This window comes from Podarcis gaigeae (assembly GCF_964106915.1).
Source record: "Podarcis gaigeae genome assembly, chromosome: 9".
In the NCBI taxonomy this organism is placed as follows: Eukaryota; Metazoa; Chordata; class Lepidosauria; order Squamata; family Lacertidae; genus Podarcis; species Podarcis gaigeae.
Window position 1 is genome coordinate 19,962,942 of NC_139685.1, and position 22,372 is coordinate 19,985,313.

Sequence of the window (22,372 nt, forward strand, 5' to 3'; positions counted from 1 at the left end):
CTTCCTCCCAACTCTGTTAAGCTGTGGCTAACCTTTGCCCATAGCAAGGTAAGAAAATACTGAAACTTAGGTGGGAAATTCAGAGACTGCAATGTGAAGCCCCTAACAAGGCCTCCCTTTATGGCCTATGAGCAGGTTAGAGGGGGAAAGACACTCCTCTCGCTTGATCCCAGATTCGGCCCATAACATTAGCCAATGTTGCTGATTTAGCACCTGTGCTGTGGCTGGACCATATCCTAGCCAGTGAAACAGATCAGCACACTGCTGCCATATGAAGAGGGGGAGGAGAGAATTCTTATTTGTGCCAAGCACTCAGAGAAGGGCCCCAAGTAAGAGGAGATCCAGGGCTTCCCCTTCTGTGGGAATTTTGTGGTGGTTGGCTTTTTTTGCGATCACAAAACAAACATTCAATGTGGCAAAGAAAGAAGAGGAGGAGGAGGAGGAACAACAAAGGAAACAAAACAAGATTTTGCTTGCTCGGTGACAACTACATTCTGCTGGATTAACTTTTTCGCTCTGTAAAGATGAGATTGCTAACACAAAATGCTTACAACTAAAATTCTCTCTGGAGAGAAATGAGATTCTGGCTTATTGCTTGCTCTGAAGCATTCTGTCCATCTTGTTCAAAAACTGACTTCAAAACCAATCTCTTTCCACCACATTTCTTACTTCATTGGCTTTTGGCTCATCTGGAGACTGTCCATCCCGCGTAAGTCTGATACTTTCTGTCATCTTTTTCATGAAGGCATGGCTGTTGTTTTCGTTTTTTGTCATTAAGACTTCCAGCATGAACCAAAGGCACCTAATGAAATCGAAACACCCCAATGCTATGAGTTGCATGTAGCACCACTAACAACATTCCCAAGAAAGAAAGCATACTTGAGTCTGAAAACACCTCCCTTCCAGCTCAAAATGTTATGTCCCAGTATCCCACAATGCATGATTTTAGCAATACAATAAACTGGAAATTTGACCATCCCTACCCACCCAAATTAGGGCAAAAGGAGGGAATTGCAAGCCACAGGAAGAAGTCCTTAGAAGTTCTACAAAGCTGGGAGAAGGAATGCGGGGGCAGGGGTTGAAGCTTTGGAAAATATGGCCTGGAAGCTTAGTAAGTAGAATCCTCTCAAATTTGCAGAGCCTGGTAATTTGAAAACCAACCTCCCCTGCCCCCAAATTAACAACCATGATTATCCAAAAAGGGTAGCCATCATGGAAACCAGTCTCCATGCAGCAACAACAGTGTACTCAAGCCTGCTGTTGTATAATTTTTCAGATGCTAAGATTTTCTTCAGAATGCATTGAGGACACATGATGCGGTTCTATCTACTGTGGAAAACAGGCAGGTCTGGTCCAGTAAGCTGCCTGCCTAGCAGACTGCCTTTGAATAATACCTAAACAACATTCTGAGCAACTTAGAGGAGTAGCATATATGAATTTAACAAAATACACTGTGTGAACAAGAGCCACCAAAATGAATGGTTTTAAGAGTTCCTGAGGAAATCCTAATTTGTGTTGTGAACTGCCCTATGATCTTCGGATGAAGGGCGATACACAAATTTAACAAATAGTAACAATCGTGAAGTTTACAGTAAAAAATGGGCATTGTTCTTTGTTAGAAGTGCGAAATGAAAGTTTGGGGGCTGTATCTATCCAACATCTAAATTAGCATTTTTCAAATATCCAATAGAGAATGACACATACTCTTTGATATCACGAAGCTGATCAACATCTTGAGGTTTTGTAAAATCTGGATCATGGGCCAGCAAGTGAATCATGTATGGTACCACATATTCAGGCAGCAGGGATAGCAGCTTTTCTGGAATAACATAATATAAACATGTTCTAAGCATAATGTAATGACACGTAGCCAACACCAGAGAAAAAATTTTCTATTATGCAAGTAAGCAATATAGCTGTAACACATTTTACAAAAATATTGTGAAGTTAATTCAATTGTGTGATTATTGGAAGATTTAAGGAATGAACTCTCAGAGCATATATGAACACAACTATTATATTCTTCAACCACAACCAAAAAAACAGAATTTGAAATAGAAATGCCACAAGATACAATTTTAGTTGCAAGCAAATTTACTAACCATTGGCCATGGGGTTCTGTTTAATGTACTCTCGCCGTATACTTATATTTTTAAGTAAGCACTGTCTTGCATGCGCTCTCCTTTCTTTTACGGGGTCTTTGGCACACAATGCAAATATTGCCATGTACTCCAATGGGAGCAGTAATTTTACCAGTGCTTTATGCAGCTTCTGAGCAAATATCTGCCTCACCTGGTAACATTCATCCTGCAAGAGAGGGGGAAAAACGGGACAAGTGCAACTGAGCAACTAAGCAAACCATATGGGTGTCAACAGAAACAATTCTGTGAAACAGTAAAATATGCTTGCAGACAGTGCAGTATCTGCAAAGTTTAAGGCAGAGCTTTCTAAACTTTTCACGTTGGTGACACACTTTTTAGACATGCCTCATTTCACAACACAGTAATTCAGTTTTACTAGCAAATGGAAGTTAAACTAAGGTGACACACTGCAGCCAACACACTAATGTGTCATGACACACATTTTGGAAAGCTCTGGTTTAAGGAAAGAAAGACAGGCAAGCTTAGACTAAACAGTAGCTTTATGATAGGGAATGTGCCCTACCTTAATTAACTGTTCCTCTCACAGCTCTTCAAAGACAATTACTTACGTTAATGACCAATGCACAGAGCTGGAATTGCTCTGGGGTAATAATTTCATGATAACAGGGCTCCTGTGCAAGCTTCATTATGGCACTGCCAGCAGCCAGACGTAGACGGGACATATCAGATTTGCTGCATACAAGAGAAGACAATTATCCCTGTCTCTCAGAAGACAACCTTGTGTCTAAAGATGCATAAGCAGTATGAAACTTCTAGAATTTCATGGAAATGTCATGACTTCTAGCTGAGTAACTAACTTCCTGGTCACAATGCTGTAAACATTTCCATGTAGATTTTACACACACTGCAACATAGATGAGAAAACTCATCCCAAAACACTGTGAGCTGTAGCTGCCCACAAAAATAAATAAGTATATAAATAAAGGACCTACCCATGTGATGCTGACACAAAACCCCTGCACAAACACTATGCAATAGAACCAAAGATCATTACCCTCCCAAAGTTCTCTCTCTTCCCCCAACTGCACAATGCATAGGACAAGTGACTCATCCAGAATGTAAACGAAATGTGAAAAAATACTCCATGAATTTAAAATGGAAACACTATATGCACGTTTATTTATATGTCTGGAACACTAGAAAATGTTTAAAACAAACAAACAAGCAAGCAAACAAAATAAATGTTTTGTGTCCACTCTTTCAGATCTAATAAGGGAAAGAACAATTGGTCTTAACTGAAGAGTAGATTTATAAGGTGGACGGTGAAGACACTGAAACCCTCCCTGCTGTGGTCTGCAGTTGTGCTAATTTCAGACTACCGCCAAGGCTTTATTTAAGGGTTCCCTTTGTTCCTCTGTTTAAGGAGTTACATTATTTATTTTGGGGGCACGTCATCAGCCAGGGGGAGGTAGGCAGGTATGTTCAGATTTCTTTTCTAGGTATGTACATTGATTATTGCTGCTTGGCGAGTCTGAAAAACTAATTTAAGCCTGCCTACCACAATTCTGTGCTCCTGCCTCCATCATGTGATAAGGGAATTACCCAATCCAGTGGCTTCATCATCCACCGCAATAAATTCTATATACACAGCTCTTGCTTCTAAGCAACTTGATGGATTGGGACATAAATATGAACTGTTATCAGTGAAAATTTGGGGGAAGTCTTACCTAATTCTCTTCTGTTCTGTCAAGTCTCCTTCACTGACCAACATAGCTGATAGTAACCGGAGTGTTGAATTTGCAGATTTTGACTGGTTATTTTTCATACCCAAAAGCCAACGTACTAGAAGTTTAATTGCTTGAACCTATTAGCAGATAAAATCAAGTCATTGATACTTCTAACAGCATTACTAAGTATATTTTAGTTCACTGCCTACGATTTGAAAGCCTCCTCTATTGAAATATAACGACTGAAAATTGTATTCACATTCAATTTCAGAATAGAAAAAAACCTGTGTGAATTTCATGTTAAACAAGGGTCATCAACCTTTCTGGACCAGGGGGCCCATTTCTAATTTTGATAAAACCCTCTGGGTGCCAGTCACAAAACAGCTGCATAAAACAAAATTCGAGAGAGTATGGTCACTGCTACTTCCCTCATCCCACTCAGACAAGCTCATGCTTGCTGTGGGATGTCAGCTATGTCTTCCTGATTCTGACTCTGGAGGTGACACAATATTTTCCACACACGTAGACAATGTTGCTGACTAGTAACAGCAGGGAGCCTGAGTATCGGGGGGAAATACAAGGTGGCTACACCACTCTCATTTATTCTTTCAAACTCAGCATACACACCTACAGACCACAGGAACACATGCATCTCTCCCTCTCTTCAATGCGCATCTCCTTCTCTCTTTCTCAGACCACAACATACAAACAAACCACAGATGAATATATCCCTCCCTCTCACACATGCACACCACAAATATCTTAGGCTACACATAAACCCATCCCTTCTCTCCCTCCCACATTCCCCCCCAAGCCAAGTGCATCTCTCTCAATCACACATGCACAGCATACTTGAGCACCCACACATTCAGAAATGCCCCACCAAGGGTGAAGGAAGCGCTTGCAATTTTTAAAAATCCCTCCCAACCCCATACACAAGGGTCACTAACTTGGTGCCCAATGGCACTGGGTTGGTGATTCCTGTGCCAAGACATAACACAAAAACCGAATTGGAAAAAAAGGAAGATTAATACTTTTGCAACATGCTTCTCACATTTTTTTTCCAATTTGCTTTATCATATATTTGAATGTATGTAGTCATGTACTGTAGAAACAACTGAAAAAATGTGAACTTGTTACTTAAGACAGGTAATTCCATTTTTAAGACCGTAAAGCCTTCTAACTTCAGTTTTAGGAGATGGCTGTCTAGATTCTAAGCATTTATTCATTTACTTACCTTGTTCCATTTTCATTTACATAACATAAAAGTAACAATAAGAAATTTTTAAAAAGCTATTTCATCATAATGCAAGATGCAAATATCACATTTCACGTGTATTAGCTGAACAGAGATTAAGTAGGCATTTGTAACAAATTAATTACACCAACTTCGAAGAGCATTTAATGAAACAACCCTTTATCAGCAAATAAAGAGCAACGTACTTGTACGACCAGACATACAGAAACTGAATTTCTTTGAAGGCAGATACGTTACAAAGGCCAAGCTTTCCTGTTTATGTTTATATTGACAAATAGATTTAATACTGTTGTACATTTTTGTGAGAAATTGCTATGCCTTACAATTAAAGGTAAGAAACTAATGTACCTTTGCTAGAACTTCTGGAGAAACCTCTTCATCGGGGGACCACAATTTCCCATTTTTCTCACCTGTAGACTGCAAAGATTTATGTATGATTGATAGCAATTTTTAAAAATGCACAAAAGATTTTTTAAAAGAATTTTAATATATTTTGCCTTCATCTTGCAAGCTTATATAGCATCAGATATTTACATAACATTCTTCATTCTCACCATAAAGTCATTATATCTCTCTGAGCCTTACCCTGTCATTCATCAGGAGATCTTTTACAATGAAATTTGCAACTACGGATTTCATTGGTGATGCAAACTGGTCTGGTGCCAACATGGAAATGTGACCCAAAGAAACTAATGGTGTTATAAGTTGCTCTGGAACATCAGCATTCAAACTTCTACTTAGAGGCTGGAGGAGGAGAGAGAATTATTATTGCACATTAACGTACTTCCAAAAAAAAAATACTAACCTGTATAGTTCTGTTACAAATATATATCTCAAGAAGACCCAAAATGCAGTACAAGCTCAGTTTCTTACTCAATTTAATATACTGGTATGAACCAATATATTAAAAATCAAATACCTTAAGCACTCTACACCAAGAGAGCAACTTGTTCCCTATATCCATCTTATTTTCAGAAGCGCTTTATGCTACACCATCTGCAATTGGGTAGAAGAGTTCATATCCAACGAGCTCCTTGGAGGAAGGGTATGATAAAGACATGGGATATGGTCCAATGTAATAGAAGTGGGCATTTGCTCATACCATGGGGCTTCTCCTTCGTCAGTCCCCCCCCCACCTCAAAATCTGCTCTGGAATATTGAGGGAACCTCTGGAACAGATTGGAGGGTGCAGGGGGCTTCAGGGGGAGATTAAAGAAACTGGAAGTACAGTTGCACAAGCAGGCACACATCACTCGAGGTAAGCGAACAGTTTGGGAAGGCTCAATTCACATTCCATTTTGCATCTTACTTTTGCCCCTTGGGCATGAGTGTGGAGTTGGAGGTTAATCAGAGCAGTGTGTCATAAATATATATGCCGAGTTTCACTGTGACATTGTATTACAGTGAATTGTAGCTTTTCTTGCCCCTTTAAAATGGGTGCAGGGGTCAAGCTGGGAGTCATGTTGCAAATGGAGAATTATATGTTAATGTCAGGGAAGAGTTAGAAGTTTCCAGTTTATCAGAGGGAGAAAGCATTCCCCAAGGGGGGAAGGAGAGCAGTGAAGCTAATAGAAGGGAGCAAGAAGAACAACAGGGAGGGATCGGCTGTTCACAGGAAAGGCAAGGGTTAAGTTCTAGCTCAGATTCGGAGGAGGGGAGATACCAGCCAGCTCTAGCCAGGAGGTTAGAAAAAAGAGCGGGAAAACAAAGGGAAGGGCGCGTTCGACATTTTGAGAGTGGCTGGTCACGGAGAAGCAGAGCTCAGAAGGTATCTGAAAGAAGTGACTCTGAGGAATAATATTTAAGAACTGTTTATAAGATTGTTTTGTTAATACACAATAAAAAGTTATAAAAGAACAAGAAGCGTTTGTGTGGTGATCTGAAGAGGACAACGACCAGGCCTGACAGTTAACATACATACCAAGTTGTGTTATGGTTCCTCAGTGCCCAGTATCAAATTATTGGGCTTGATCATCTTTCCTGCATCCTTTGGGAACGGTTATAGGGGCAACATTGCATTATAACATCTAGAGCTGTGTCCAGAACGTGCACATTAAACTTCATTAAACCGAAGGCTTTGCTTGCTTGGCAAGCAGCTAAGTACACAATGTGTATACTTCCTGTTAAAACCCAAAAACTAAACAAAGTGCAGTACTGAAACTGAGGAATGGGTTTGGCATGGTCTTTTTCCTACTTTGTTTTCAATAGTCAAATTCATGAGTAAAGGTGTAAGTAGATAAACTGAACTTTCTAGAATTCATAATGTCAGAATGGTTTGATAGTCAAACAGGAAAACACATTTGAATCGGTTCTAAGTGAGTAGAAAGTCTTGCAGGATATGACAAGTTCGGGGAGGATATGGCTATTGATGGCTACTAGTCATGAAGGCTATGCTTTGCTTTTGCTGTTGGAGGCAGTATGGTAATAGCTATCTATCTATCTATCTGGCTAGAAATTGCAAGTGAGGAGATCACTAGTGCACTCAGATCCTGCTTATGGGCTTCTCAATTAAATCCCTGTGACAACAGAGTGATGGACTATATGAGCCTTGGGCTGATCCAGCAGGGCTCTTCTTATGTTGTAAAGTTCTTTCTATCACCAGGTGTCAAAAGGGCATGCTGGTATGAAGAACTCTTCCATTCCATCAAGACACTATAGAGGTGAGGAATAATGGCAGGCTTGAAGTGTTGTTGCAACTTGAACTTACCAAGTGAAACCACCACTTGTCAAGCGATGTTTATCAGCTATCAATTACGTGCCTTAAACTGAATGTATTATATACAAGTTTATTTAAATAGAAACAAAGTTAAATGCTGGTGCGATCAACATTCCTGATACAGTAACACACCAAAACAAAAATAGTTTCAATACATTGACAAATGTGCCCTTAACTTTCAGTCCTTCAGCCAATCAAATAAAGCATTAGTTAATTTTCTAATACTTCTAATGGAAGTAAAATGTTGCTAACTACTAATGGACCCTGACCACTTCTTGAAGTGTTATATATTCCTTGAAAAGCCTGGGTTGTTAGAATAATTTCAAAAGGTATGATAATTGTGATTCCATCCTTTCATGGCTTTTAACAAGTCAGACAAAACCTACCTCAAAAATCTGTGCAAGCTGAACTTCTTTATTTGAAAATATGGCATGTATACAGTGGACAGCTTGTTTTGCTTGGTGAGGTGTTCCTCTCTTTGCTTTCTGATGCAAAATAGGAATAAGGGTTCTGTATAGAGTTAGCACAAAAAAAATTATACCAAAAATAAATTCCTGTAATGTTTGCAGGAAGTCAACGCAAGATTTTTTTGAAACATAGAGAACCACCATATAAAATTAAATTAAGAGCACACGTTCTTAGGTGGAAAGGTAGTTCAAATACATTGGTCATTGACAACCCCCACCATCTCCCATATGAAACAGGATGCTAGATTAGACAGATCCAAGCATGGCTCTTTTATGGTCTTAAGACATACATGAGCACCAAGGTTCACCGCTCTTCCCAACCTGGCAAAAAATCTAACTACAAATCAAGGCAGTGGTTTTCAACCAGTGTGCTGTGCCACCCTGAGGTGCCTTGAATGATGGTCAGGGGTGCCATGGGCAACACTGGCCTCTGCCCCTTTTTCTTTCCCTCCCTCCCTCCTCTGATGCCCTCTCAGCTTGCTTAAAGCCAAAGCCCTGGCTAAAAGCTCTGCAGGTAAATGGTACCTCTGGAAGACATCTCTTTTGGGGCAGGATGGGCAGCTCAGAGACCAGGGGTGGCCGCAGTGGCTGCCCAGAGGACTCCAAAGGAGAGCGGAGGGGAGAGGAGGCTGAGGGAACACTGCACAAGGAGAATGTTCAAAAAAGGGTGAGAGGCTGCCATTTCTGCAGGCAAGGGGTGACATAACTGGGCTCCTGGGCCCCACAGGAGTGCCGCAGAAAGAATGCAGTTGGTCAAGGGAGCCGTGGACTCAAAAAGTTTGAAAACCTCTGAATTAAGGGATGCAATAGTAATGGGCAATGAGGTTATACGTATTTGCACCAGCAAGAAGAAGATTGTCTAATATCAAAAAGCTGAAAGACAAGACAGTACCAAAAGCATTTATGGTATTTGAAGACATGCACTCACGATCGTATCTGGGGCAGATCAGTTTCTATTTTGTGCCCAGTGTTTCTGAATATCTGAATGGCTGCCTCTGCTACTTTATCATCTTCCATCCTGAGGCACTGCAGGAGAGATTCATACGTCTCTGCAGAGTGGAACGAGGTAGGATGCGTGAAAGACAGAACCTATGGACACATATCAAAACAAATTAGAAAAGCATATTCATGAATGAATCCTGAATATCTGGGAGTGGGGCAGGGTATAAATCTAAATATAGATTCATTTCCCTTTGTGCTTGCCGCAAAGGAAGGGGTGGGAAACACTAAGATTATATTGTGGAAGTCCCAATTCTTGACTTTCAGAGTTTATTATTTTTTAATAACATTTTTGCATTAGCGTTTCAAATTTTACAAATTCTTTTAGACAACCATCAGAATAAATCTCTCTTATCGATTGACTTCCCATCCACACTTCCATGGTGTTCTTTTCTTACCTTATAAAGCTGCTATACTGCTTATATTTTATCTAATTTTGTGTTGTGCCACGGCCACCTTGACACCCATGAGAATTGTTCAGTGCCCCCATGGCGGACATTTTGGCCCTCAAGCCCACAGCACTTTCTCAAAATTTGAACTGTGACCATTCATCCAAAAAAAGGCTGGCAACCCCTGATCTAATCCATCTACACACAATGCAATACCTAGGACAACATACATCTAAAATTCACTGCATTATGCAATGTACAAAGAGATTAAAAAGGAGTGTTGCTGGCCCATTCCATAGGTTTCTTCAAGTGAATGTCAGCATTTGAAGAAAGGTTTTAAATGTCAAGAAGCAGCACTGACTCTTCAAAAGAATACTGAAATGGATTGCAGTGTAGTGAATTTAGAAGTATTACAAAACAAGTGATTTTACAGACAGTACCTTGAGAAGTTCAAGCCCTGAACGAATAGCTGTATCGGGGCTTACACCCTCCTCTTCATCATCAGCTGTCCCTTCTATTGATTTATTCATCAGCTTTACTAATGCACTAAGAAAAAATTGGGGGGAGGGGAGCTTAAATATACACTTACAGCTTACATATTATCCACACATTCACTCATCTATTTATTTGTAAAAAGAAAGGCTTATCTATATAGCTAAGTCAGTCTAATATTCCAGTTTTCTTCTGAATATTGCTTATTTTCACAATAATCTAGAACATTATTGAAATATTCTTATTTCAATAAAATTTTCAACATAACTTCACCTTTGTTCAATATTCCATTTTATTTTTAAAAGCAAATCTTATTTTTTATTAATTGGTTTAAATTCATTCCTAACTACTTTGAAGTGATAAATCAGATTTTGAAAGAAACTCATATTAGCAACAGTAAAGAGCTGCATTGCAAAAACACTAAGATGGGACAGCTGTCAGTCAAGCTCACCTGATGGCTTCTGAGTCAATGTGTACAGGGGCAATTCTTTCCAAAAGAAATTTTACCATCTCCAGGAAAGGATTGGTTGGCTGTTTAGGATTAGCAAGTTTTCGTGCAATCTCCCTCTGAATAAAATAAAAGGATTAAGTTATGACAAATCTGCAATAAATTTGTACAAGCAATACTCCGAATGAGTCAAACAAACAAACAAACAAAAACAAAAGCCACACTAGCTCCATAACTCATGTCACATTGCAGAAAATCAAATACTGCTAAACAGAGCTAAAATGTTCTAGCCCTCTGTTCTAGTGGTGTGGTGATCATTGACTGGTCAGCCCAAAATAAAGTGACCTGTCCTCCATAAATTTCCTGTCCACAGCAAGATTTTATCATGGTGGTTGACCTGGTGTGTTACTGAGACACAAGTGACTGAGCTGGGCAGATCACCTTTATTTTAACTGTGCCACACCGGGGTATGCAGTGAAGCAGCAGCAGACAGATAAAAGTACCATACTTTTCCATGTATAAGATTAGGTTTTCTTACTTTAAAATAAGGTTAAAATATGGGGGCGTCTTATACACGGATAGTGCATATGCCCATTTTCTAAATTTGGGGTCCCCCAAAGTAGGGGGTGTCTTATACATGGGGGTGTCTTATACACGGAAAAATACGGTACTTTCTCCTCGCCAGAATAGGGGCCTTCTTAGGAGTGGAGGAAAAGCAAAGTGTGCACTTATTTAAACTATTGCTTATTTTAAACAACAGTTTAATATTTTGTGTGAACCAAGCCAGTAAAACTTGCTTGTGGGTAAACATTTAGGAGGCATGTGTATACAACACTTCCTAAGGATTTTCCATTATCAGGAGCATCCCTGACTTCTTGGCTCATCTTTCTGACCCTTCCTACCATGTCAAAGCCCCATATTTTTATTGTGGTATTCCTGTTCAGAAATGCATAAAAGAAACATAGCCTATCTATACTGGAAACAATAGTAAAAACCTGGTTCTTACCACACAGACATCTGCTTGCTTACAGGAGCAGGTAGGACTGATTAATAGTTCAAGCTGAGAACGAAGCTTCTCATCATCACCAAGAACCTGATTGAACTTTTTCACAAAGTCTTGTGCCTTCCCAGGATCAGGAAGATTTTCTATAGAATTGAAATTCAGAAAGGTAGTTTATAGTAGCAGCTTTAGTTGTACTGAAAAAAACAACAATGTAATACTCATCTACAGATCTTACTTGCTATGGTCATCAGCTTTCCAAACATAGCAGCACTGTTTGCTTCTGACTGAAAAGAGAAGTTCAGAATGAGCATTTATACAGAAAGTTTCGTATACCAGAGTCGCTTCTACTGTTGTAGAATCTCTCTTCTCTCCCCTCACCCCACTTTGGTATATTGGTTCAAGATTACAAATACATGATCATCAAATAAAATAATACACAAATATTAGCATTTTGCTATCCCATAAAAGCCAATTTCCAACAACAAAGCAGTCCTAACCTAAAAGCAGGCAGCAGTAGAATTTGATGGAGCAGCATAGTCACCACCACATCCACAGGCCTACCAGTCACACTGGCCAGGGCTGGCATTCTGAGTGGGCACAAATTGGACTGAATGCTGTCAAGTGACTACAGTGAAACTGAATTGGGATCCAGTGAGTCCTAGGCCCGCTCAGCCTCTCTCTCTCTCCCGTTTTGGGCTTTCTGTGGACTACCGTAGATAGGAATCATGCCAATGACAGGAATGGAAAGATCTACACCAGAGGAGGGATGCCAGCACAATCGTTTTGGGCTGTGCAGAAGAACACATTTGCTCTATCCTACTGCTCCCAAGCCAGCAGACCAGGAGTTTGGGTTGCAGTGTAAATTAACAAAAAGAGATACTTCTGTCTTTTCCTTAAAAAACCCAAAGGAAAGTGCTAAATATTATTTAGTAATGTATTATTCTGATTTATTCTATTAAATGTTGCTTCTAGTTTGTTCTTTCAGGAACATTAGAAAATTTTAATGCAAGAAGTCACTGATTGTAAAGGACTGACAACAAATATTTCTGAGCAAGAGCGGACCCCTTGCTTTAAAGTTCCATTAAGATACTGATTACTAAGTTCTGAACTAAGAAAAAGGCAGTATTAGAATTTGAAATTTAAAAAAAAGGGGGGGAAGAATTTGAAATTAAGTTTAAAACCATCGTTTAATATATTAATTCTAAAATATATGCAGATGTGTTACAAAGCATTAAATGTAAAATGAGGCAATTAAGTTATTGTGAAAACCGTACAGTGGGTTGCTTGTGCAAATCTAGTAACTCCCGCACGTGACTCCTAAGCATGTTCTGGCATTTCCACATTTCATTCAGTGCCCTAAGCATAAAAGAAATGACAAATGTGTTAAAATCTGAAAAACCAGTGTGATTCTAAAAATACAAATTGAGTCCCAAGCTGACTGTTCTTCTATCACATTATCTCGTTGGCCCAATATCCTGCTCTCAATAACTTCTCCAGCAACAAGTCTGAACATATATTATGTGTAAATGGAGATCTAGATGCTTTCCCACCTGTCAGTTGGTTTTTAATCAGTGTGTGCCTGCACATGCACACACACAGGCACACAGAAAATTCATTGAGCTCTTTATTCAACTAGTAATTTCAAAATACCATGTCTTAAAATCCAAATACAGAAGCTAACCTTGAATAAAATACAACTATTGACAAGATACTAGGAGTGAACATTGGCTCTGTGCATACTATGAACTATGAGGAAAACTGAGGTGATTCAGGGACGGTCCTCATGTTTCTGAGTCAGTTTATGCTGTTAAGAATATATCATGAGGTGGAACAGGAACTCCCTAAGCTTTTGTGTGTTCTGTGGCCTTGACAGTGCAAAAATGTACAATCATGTATCTTTCTTTCTTTCTGACAAACAAACTCAAGCAGACTGGAGTACTGTTTAAGTATTAAGAGGAAGGGTGGTGGTGGAGGAAAATGGGATAAATCTTCATTTTGTTGGCTAGGAGGACATCCCCCACCCCAGTCTATTCTAGGGATTTATGCTATTTTTCTACTACCCTCTTCCCTATGATTTCCATTGTATCTACCCCATATCAGTGAAGTCTGCCCTTTTTCTTTGTTCTAAAAAAATAATAAGGAAGCTACAGGAGCTTTCTGTCTATGATAAGGACAGGCTTAATCCACTCTGGAGTACCTGCTATGCTTGCAAATTTCATCCTCTTCTAAGAATAGAAAATAAAGTGAAAGTTGTGTTATGATCCCACATAATGGGGAGGGGGAGGGGGGCAGATTTAATTCTGTCCTGAATAATGAGTTCAATTGAAAAGACACAGAGAGCACCTGAAACAGATAGGGCTGCTTCCCAAAGCAACAGATATTGATACAAATTGAGTATTATGGCCAGTGTACACTCCTAGTAGACACCCAGTTCAGCAAATTGCTTAAACAATTTGTTTGCTAATCTTAATAGGTCAACTAATACATAGTATTCTGAACAGTGAGGCATTTTGTTTTTGAACCTCCTACATATTGTGTGTTTAAAGTGACTGCTAAAGCGCACTTAAAACTTCCCTGTGTAGAAGGATACTCACTTAACAGCATTTGGGTCTAAGCTAGCATACAAATAATATAAGCACTTCATCCGCTCTTCTGTTTCCAAGTTATGTGGAACAAGATACTGAGCAAAGATTTTCTCCACCAATAATCTGCAAAGGAAAATAAGTTGACAGATTTTGTATTTTCCAAAATACTCATACTTTTGAATTATGAGCATAAGCCTATGTATACCAGGACATCATCCTCTCATTTCCATATTATCTGATATCCCAAAACAAGCAGGTTTGGGTGGATCTCCCTTGGCAGTTCCTCCAAAAACCTCTGTCAAGAGTTGGGAGAGCCAGCTGAATGGGGAGGGGCTATGGGGGGTGTCCACAAAAAACTGGGTGGAGTCACTTTCCGTAAGTATGAGCTCACGGAAGGGACCTCTCCCAGTTTTCAGCAGCCCCTCTCCCCCACCACGATACAGCTCACTCTTTGATAAGAGTGAGGCCCTTACAACCCTCAAGCAAGGATTTTCAGCAGACTGACTGGTGGAGGAGGGGGAAAGATAGTCACCTTCTGGCAGCCCCCTTCTACCAACACTTCTCAGGATCTAAACCAAAGAAACTATTGCATCTGCTTGAAAGACTGTAGAATACCCCTTAAAGGTAAAGGTAAAGGGACCCCTGACCATTAGGTCCAGTCGTGGCTAACTCTGGGGTTGCAGTGCTCATCTCGCTTTATTGGCTGAGGGAGCCGGCGTACAGCTTCCGGGTCATGTGGCCAGCATGACTAAGCTGCTTCTGGCGAACCAGAGCAGCGCACGGAAACACCGTTTACCTTCCCTACTTGCACTTTGACGTGCTTTCAAACTGCTAGGTTGGTAGGAGCAGGGATCGAGCAACGGGAGCTCACCCCGTCGCGGGGATTCGAACTGTCAACCTTCTGATTGGCAAGTCCTAGGTTCTGTGGTTTAACCCACAGCGCCACCCACGTCCCTTAGAATACCCCTTACTATTATTAATTATAATATTAATATCAGTAATGGGAATCCTCATTATTAAGGTAAATGAATTAACTAGCCCCTGTAGTTCATCTGGAGAAAACAAATACACTTCTCTCATCTAATGGCAAATTCAACAGTCAGAGGCCCTGAAAACATCTAAAATAAGGACAAAGTAAAGAATGCACACACTTTTCCTTTATGAAAATACAGAATCAGCAGAAATTACCAAGAGACTAAAGTTCCATTTTTAAAAAGGAATCTTACGACAATGTAACATGCATTAGGGAAGGATGCTACTGTATCTAACCTTCGTTACATATCTTTAAGCACCAGGCAAAAACATTTTTCTTCTCCCAGGCCTTTGGCTATTTAAAAATCTTATGGCCTTTTAATCTTTAGGGGCAAGTAGCATTTGTGTGTGCTACTGTGTTATGTAGTTTTGTGTTTTGATATTGTAAACTGCCCTGTGATCCTCAGACGAAGGACAGTATAGAAATTTAATAAATAAATAACCAACCAACCAACCAACCAACCAACCCCCCCTCCCCGATTATATAATTGTTTGTATGCAGGCAAAATTAATCTATGCTGCATAGGAATGCCTGCACCAGGGTGTTTCTTGCAGCACGCTAGTATTCTGCTAGTATATTTCTCTTTGGAAACCATTTAGAACAATTATATTCTGTTGTTCTATCAAGATCCTGAACATGGCCATCGGAAGAAAAACATACAAAAGACACAATGGGTCATTTCAGACATCAATAATCCCTGCTTGCACAGTTTAATAACTGTAGCATGCCTTAATGTCTCAACTGGACGAACTATTTAGCACTAACCAGAGATTATTATCACCAGATCCATGGTTTTGAAGCAACTCATGGTTAGTGATGACTATAGTTTGCTCAATTCAAGTATCCTAGCAAATTACCATCATCTCAAACCATAGAATGGTGAAAGGAATATGTAAGCCTATAGAGTTTACCAATTACCCAAGCTATTGTTCAGCAATAGCTCAATGCTGGCCAAATTGAGCCATGGGAAATTTTATTTACGTTTCTTTGGAACAGCAGTTATTTTGGAGTACTTTTGCCACCAGTTAAAGGCTTATTTACCCTGGATTTCCCTGATCATTAGTAAGGGTCTTGGCTGCTCTTGGTTAATACTTTTGTGATGTTTTTACAGGTACTTTTATTGGATTTGTGCATTGTTTTACATTGTGATGTGATTTGTAATTCACTGTATTGAAAGAGAAATAGGTTTAGATACATAAATTGGATATTGTACCACTCGAGGAAATGGCTTAACACTGACTTACTTGTCATCAATGCTATTCTGATAATATATGTGCAAAAGTTTATCCTTTATCCAGCTCACTTTCTCTGCTGCATCTTTTCCAGCTTCGGCATGAAGACAGTATTTCTTGTATAGCTGGGCGAGACCCATCATTGCTTCTTTTCTTACTCGCCACTTAAAAGGGGGGAAAAGAAAGCATTTTTAGGTTTACAGGATTACATACTCTATTTTTCTTATTTAATGAGTGTCCTTGATCTGTTCAAAGTGGGGTGGTTTGTAATTACCCTTTGGATAATATTTTGGAGCCTTTATTTAAAAAAAATTTTTTAACCGTTTTTCTTTCATCAGTCCCCCTATTTTTATCTCCGCCCTTGTTATGGATATAATAGTGGCTTCTAAGAGATTTTGGAGTTTTTTACTAGGTGAATGTGTTTAAACATTTTCCTAATTCTTTTCCTAATTCTTAATACTATTTTTAAACAAAATTTAAACAATTAATTTCTGTTTACTATCAGGTGACACTGCAAGTATTGTTTCATAATATCTGGCAAAACAGTGATGCAGGATACTGTTTTTTGTATGTTATATGAGAAATGGGATTTTTGTGTCTTTGCTAGATCACTGAAAACCCCCCAATATTTGTGGTTACAGAATCTCATGGATTGTAAGATGTTTGTGAAATGTATTCTGCCTCTGATATTATACACCACAACTTGGTAGCTTTAGTTTGAATTTCCCTGTATGTTTTCCAATGACTAGAATGTTTCTGAAATATCTAAAATATAACTTGCTGTGGAAGAACCATCATTATGGTTTTTCTTCTTTTTCACAGCCTGCAGGACCATAGAAATCCATAAACATTTTACTTTTCCCCCCAAAAAAGCCAGACAAAACACTATCCACAAAAGTAGCCCTGTTCAGTTTTGATTACTTTGAAGAAAGGAGACAGGACTAATACAATCTTTTGTCTAAAATGTCATTGTAAGTTTCTAAATAATTAAATACTGAGAACAGAAACGGACATTTGACAGCTTAAATGTCACAACAGGTCAGCAATCACTTTTACTTTGAAAACTGCCAGTGTGGTGATAGTAAGAACAAGCCCTGATGTGATGGAGATAATATAGCATTTAGACAGGACATGTTGCTGTTACACTTTTTCACCATGCAGGATCACAATCTCAGCCTGGAGTAAAAAGGGATTCTGAAAGTTGAATGAGCATTTCAGTAACTGGTTTTTGCCTGTTGTTGTGATGCAACGTGCAATGAAAAAAATATCCATACAACTTTGAAGCATGAAACTGCTACATTTTCACAGTTTTATTCTGTTATAGGATTTCCACTTCCACATGAGAATTCCCTTCACCCCCTGTAGTTCCTGGTACAGCCCCAACACCTGCTCTAGAAGTTCCCCTGATCCTCTAGCGTAGATTCTGGGGGAATACAAGGGACTTCAGAGGAGCGGAAGGTGAGGTCCTATTGCACAAGCAGAAATCCACTCATGTGACACTGGTTGTCGCCCTATGAGTTTTAACATTATAGCATTCCTTTCATCTTACCCTCTTGTCCAGTGTTCTCTCTCTGACAAAGCCAAGTAACTGGTCATTGACTAAAGAGAGGTCCCTCTTGCCAGCTGTTATTATTGTAACAATGACATCATGTCGAATGGCTTCTTCTGGATCATGTGACCTAACCTTTAAGTACTCTAATACAAAAAGAAAACATTGTCAGTTTTATGCTTCTGGCTTGGTTGCAATCAAAGAACAACAAATTAGGAATACTAAATACCTATCCTTAGCCTACAATTGTAAACACATGAGTTTAGGGAGAGATTAATATTATAACTTCAATTAGGAAAGCAACTGAACAGAGGAAAGTCACAGATTCCACTTAATGAAAGGCCTGCTGTGGTAAACTAAAAATTGCAAGAATATTAAAAATGATAAGCTACTCCATTTTGTATGTTGAATATGCAAAATATCAGAACCATCACACCAGCTCCAATTCTATTTGAAAATTTGCCTTGAACAATCCTTCTAATCCTTCAACTGATTAAAAACATAATCAAGTCAAACATTTATATATATTATAATTATGTTAGTATTTGTCATGCCACCATGTTATGCACATGAGCTATTATCTTCATGCTCTTCTGTCTAATGAATCTAATCTAGGAGATAAGAGATCTTACCAGTGAGGTCTTTTGCTAAATCTGGATGGTTCATTAAACAATGGCTTGCAAATTTCACGCTTTCTAATCTCACAGGAACATGGATATCGTTAAATCTGGAGAAGGAGAAATTAATTTACAATTATAATAGACAAATAAACTTAGTATGTTTTCATAAACTCCATCATTTCAGAGTGCAACACATCCTGACACACGATAAGGCAAAGCAAACTCAAAACAAGTAGGACAAAAAAGTACAGTAATCCTCTGAATAAAAATGCAATAAAATGCATATAAGGTTACATTGAAACAGCTAAATGTATTGTCATTCGCCTAACCCTTTAGGGAAGAGCAGAACCTAACTAACTAGTTTACATAGCAGTGCTGAAGAACCTCTGCCCATTTTTCCTCAAACCACACCCATCCACCCTCACAGCTGATTTCCTATGTATGCCAGATGTGGCTGCAAAGAAGCAATCAGGAAGTTAAAGTATGCTCCTGATTGTTCCTTGGCAAGCATGGTTTGCTACTGTTATTGATCAGCTTAAGTTTTCTATTTGCACGTGCAGTTTAAACCCAATGGTCTTCAAAGAGATTTGCTTGTTGGTGCACCTCACCTTTAAAAGTTGGCCCGTAGCCACCTGTGCTATATATAACTATCAAAAACATAAATGCTACTACTTGTATGTAGTGTACATAGTTATTCCAGGGAAACCGTATACTGTTACAGCATATAAAGGCAGCAGGGAATACAGTGGTACCTTGGTTTAAGAACAACCCTGTTTACGAACGATTCGGTTTACGAACTCCGTAAAACCGGAAGTAGTATTCCAGTTTGCAAACTTTACCTCTATCTAAGAACGGAATCCAAACGGTGGAAGGGCACTGCCGGCAGGAGGCCTCATAAGGGAAAGCGCGCCTCAGTTTAAGAATGGTTTCGGTTTAAGAATGGACTTCCAGAATGGATTAAGTTCGTAAACTGAGGTACCACTATTAGGCAAGACCTAAACTGAGCTTTGCTTCAAGATGTGAACTCCAGTCCTATCTGAAAATAGAAGTAGGTCTAACAATATGTAGCAGATAGCCATGACCATATGAAAATCATTACAGATTTTTTTTTTTAAAGAGATGAATGGTAGGAAGAGAGCTGCTTTGAAACAAGAACAATTAAAAACACGTTTGTATGTTTTCTCACCGGCCAAGAAAGCACTGCCAAAGCGGACGGTTCTGCGTTGCGAGGTCAGAATCCTTAGAACCAAATAGCTTAGCTAAAAGGCGAACAACAGCTAAACGTTCCTCTCCATCGTTGCTCTACAGTTTGAAGACAACAAAAAACAGAATTGGAATTAAATACTATCAAAACAAAACAAATATACAAAAATCAAAGTCATGTTATTCAACTATTGGATTCTTGCCTTTTGAAAAACCAAAGCAATACAAATAAGTATTCCAGCTCACAGACTCTTATGAAGAGCTCTCTCTCTGCATTATGCAATGCCATCTTAAAGCCATAGAGCATGCAAAGCTACTGTTTCAGAAACATGAGCCCAAAGCACCACTAAACAGATGGATCTAGTTGCTTGGTTTTTTGGAACCTAAACTGTTGTCACAGCCTCATGCTGGGGACCTCCACATATGTAAATATTAAATAACTAATTTCACTTACCTTCAGTTTGAACTCAAGCTGTGGCATGACGGACAGCAATAAATTAGGATCAACAGCAAAAAGCTCCTGAATTAGATCAAATATATGCTCTGACAAGTCACTTACAGAAGACTTTCCTAGTACCAGGACCTGGTTAAAAAACTAGGAAAAAAAGATATTATTAATAAGGTGCTTTAAAAAAAAAAAGTTTATGAATAGAGATCCACAAATTTTGGCTGGTTTTTGTAGGTAAGTATTTGTGCTTGCCACCAATCTTGTTTGTCCCACAAACTGAAGGAAGGGCAGGCAAAGCCCAATGCCTGACATCTAGCAGAGCTTCAGGGGGACTCTGTAACAGTGAAACATGCCTCCAGAGCACATCACAAGGTGAGCTTCCACCTTCTTGTACTATGGCAGGCTACAGGGTAGGGGAGCATGTTCAAGGACACAACAAAAGCCACTGAGATTGCCTGCCCAGAGCTGCAGGAAGGAACCGGAGTAGGTTGCAACAAATCCTACTTAAGTGCATTAATTTTAGGGCACAACTACTTTGCAGATTCCAGTGTTTAAAACCAGCTTTCAACTAAAAGCTCAGACTTTTATAGAACTCACTATCAGCATAAGCAGTGTTCCAGCAGGAGACATTCACATAATTCTATGCCCACATGGACGTGACTCATTTTCTGTCTGTGCTTCATCAATATTATTTGCTGAGTGTCTTCTAATCAGGAACTTGCCTGGCAGCCTGTGGAAAGTAGCAATTGCCTACCTACAAGCAACCAGGCAAAGCCCCATGTCAAATTCTCTGTCTCCTACCAGGAGAAAAAAGTCCAATGTTCAGCCACCACAATGCTGCCCTGTTTCCCCCAATATGCAAATACAGCATATCAATACTAGCAACAGCACCACAATTCCATATGCTATATATCCGTCAACAACACGATTGTTGGATTTGTCTTCTCTGACTGAAATAAGGAGAGGTAGAACAGCATTTGCACTGAGAGTAGCAGAGCCACATTATCCACTGCGATTCCATAGCTGGGTAGACACAGAAAAGGACTGTGGCTGCTGTCCTAACTCAGAGAGAAAAGGGGAAAGGAAAATTCCTATTCTGATGGTTTAAATTGATTCAATCAAACAAAACAGTGATATATCAAAGCAGTTAATGGTATGCTGATGCATTTATTACTTACATTGGCAATGCATGGCTCAATGGTCTGGACCGTCCTTTTCAACAGGACTTTTGAAAGATCAAATGCCTGTTTATTAAGGTTCTAGAATACAGAGGGGGGAAATTAAAAGGAAAAATCAAACTATTTGTTAGTGAGCAGCATTAAATAGTACTGTTCATTCTACAGAAATGGATCAGTTTGAGCAGAAAATAAACCAAAGGTTCTAAAAACTCCCTCTTATACAAATGTCTTATACATACTTCTAATTAGCTAAAATATGTCACTTAAAGTTTTATATAGCAACTTATCTTTAAAGCAAAACATTTTAAATGTGAAAGGCACTATATAATGAGCATATAGCTCATAATATTAATCTTATTAAGGTTAATATTTGCCTTGATGCCAAAATAAAAAGTACATATTCTTTCTCCCAGAGTGATCCTCACATTCACATACGCCTTCACTTCCCCCGCCCTGCTGGTTTTTTTATATACTCAAAATAGTCTTGAATCCATTATCTGCACTTTCAATTAGAGAGCAATATGACACATTTTCTATTTCACATCTTTGAGTTGAAGCAATTGTTTTATCTAGTCTGGCAACCCTATTGGTTCACAAGTTGTCAACTGCACACACCCAAGATTAAAACATGGCAAGTTCCTAGGACAGCTGTTTCCAAGCTGCCCACTAGATGTTGTGAACTACATCTCCCACCATCCCAGTTTAATTGGGCATGACAGGAAGGTGATGGGAACTGCAGTCCAAACCATCTGGAGGGCACTAGGTTGGAGAAAACTGCCTTCTTCTCTACCTAGCTTCCCATTTAATGACTTCCCCCATTCTGTTCCCATGTAGCCAAGCATCACCCAGCACCTAACCTAAACTGAATCTTGAACAGATCTGTTGGGTCCCAGGAGAGATGTTGTATGCAGTCCACAAGAAGA

General features: G+C 39.3%; 2 protein-coding genes across 12 annotated transcripts in view; one reads left to right on the forward strand and one right to left on the reverse strand.

Moving 5' to 3' along the window:
• Positions 1-14,813, forward strand: part of LIAS (lipoic acid synthetase) — a 139,084-nt gene extending 124,271 nt beyond the window's left edge. The window contains exon 9 of the mRNA XM_083755053.1: positions 14,797-14,813. Within this exon, the coding sequence (XP_083611179.1) occupies positions 14,797-14,798 (2 nt within the window). The 3' untranslated portion in view covers positions 14,799-14,813. The remainder of the gene's footprint in view (positions 1-14,796) is intronic.
• Positions 1-22,372, reverse strand: part of PDS5A (PDS5 cohesin associated factor A) — a 52,977-nt gene that overhangs the window by 11,127 nt on the left and 19,478 nt on the right. For all 11 annotated transcript variants that reach the window (XR_014567976.1, XR_014567977.1, XM_083754836.1 and 8 more), the window contains exons 7-27: positions 21,450-21,530; positions 20,278-20,418; positions 19,807-19,922; positions 18,633-18,727; positions 18,001-18,146; positions 16,464-16,615; positions 14,196-14,309; positions 12,876-12,957; positions 11,837-11,885; positions 11,605-11,744; positions 10,602-10,717; positions 10,099-10,204; positions 9,199-9,359; positions 8,190-8,313; positions 5,673-5,831; positions 5,436-5,504; positions 3,830-3,966; positions 2,711-2,834; positions 2,103-2,307; positions 1,705-1,819; positions 670-802 (exon numbers count right to left, since the gene is read on the reverse strand). Coding sequence is in view for 9 of the 11 variants with exons in the window: in XM_083754836.1 (XP_083610962.1) it covers positions 670-802; positions 1,705-1,819; positions 2,103-2,307; positions 2,711-2,834; positions 3,830-3,966; positions 5,436-5,504; positions 5,673-5,831; positions 8,190-8,313; positions 9,199-9,359; positions 10,099-10,204; positions 10,602-10,717; positions 11,605-11,744; positions 11,837-11,885; positions 12,876-12,957; positions 14,196-14,309; positions 16,464-16,615; positions 18,001-18,146; positions 18,633-18,727; positions 19,807-19,922; positions 20,278-20,418; positions 21,450-21,530 (2,565 nt within the window). In the remaining 2 variants the exon portion in view is untranslated. The remainder of the gene's footprint in view (positions 1-669; positions 803-1,704; positions 1,820-2,102; positions 2,308-2,710; positions 2,835-3,829; positions 3,967-5,435; positions 5,505-5,672; positions 5,832-8,189; positions 8,314-9,198; positions 9,360-10,098; positions 10,205-10,601; positions 10,718-11,604; positions 11,745-11,836; positions 11,886-12,875; positions 12,958-14,195; positions 14,310-16,463; positions 16,616-18,000; positions 18,147-18,632; positions 18,728-19,806; positions 19,923-20,277; positions 20,419-21,449; positions 21,531-22,372) is intronic.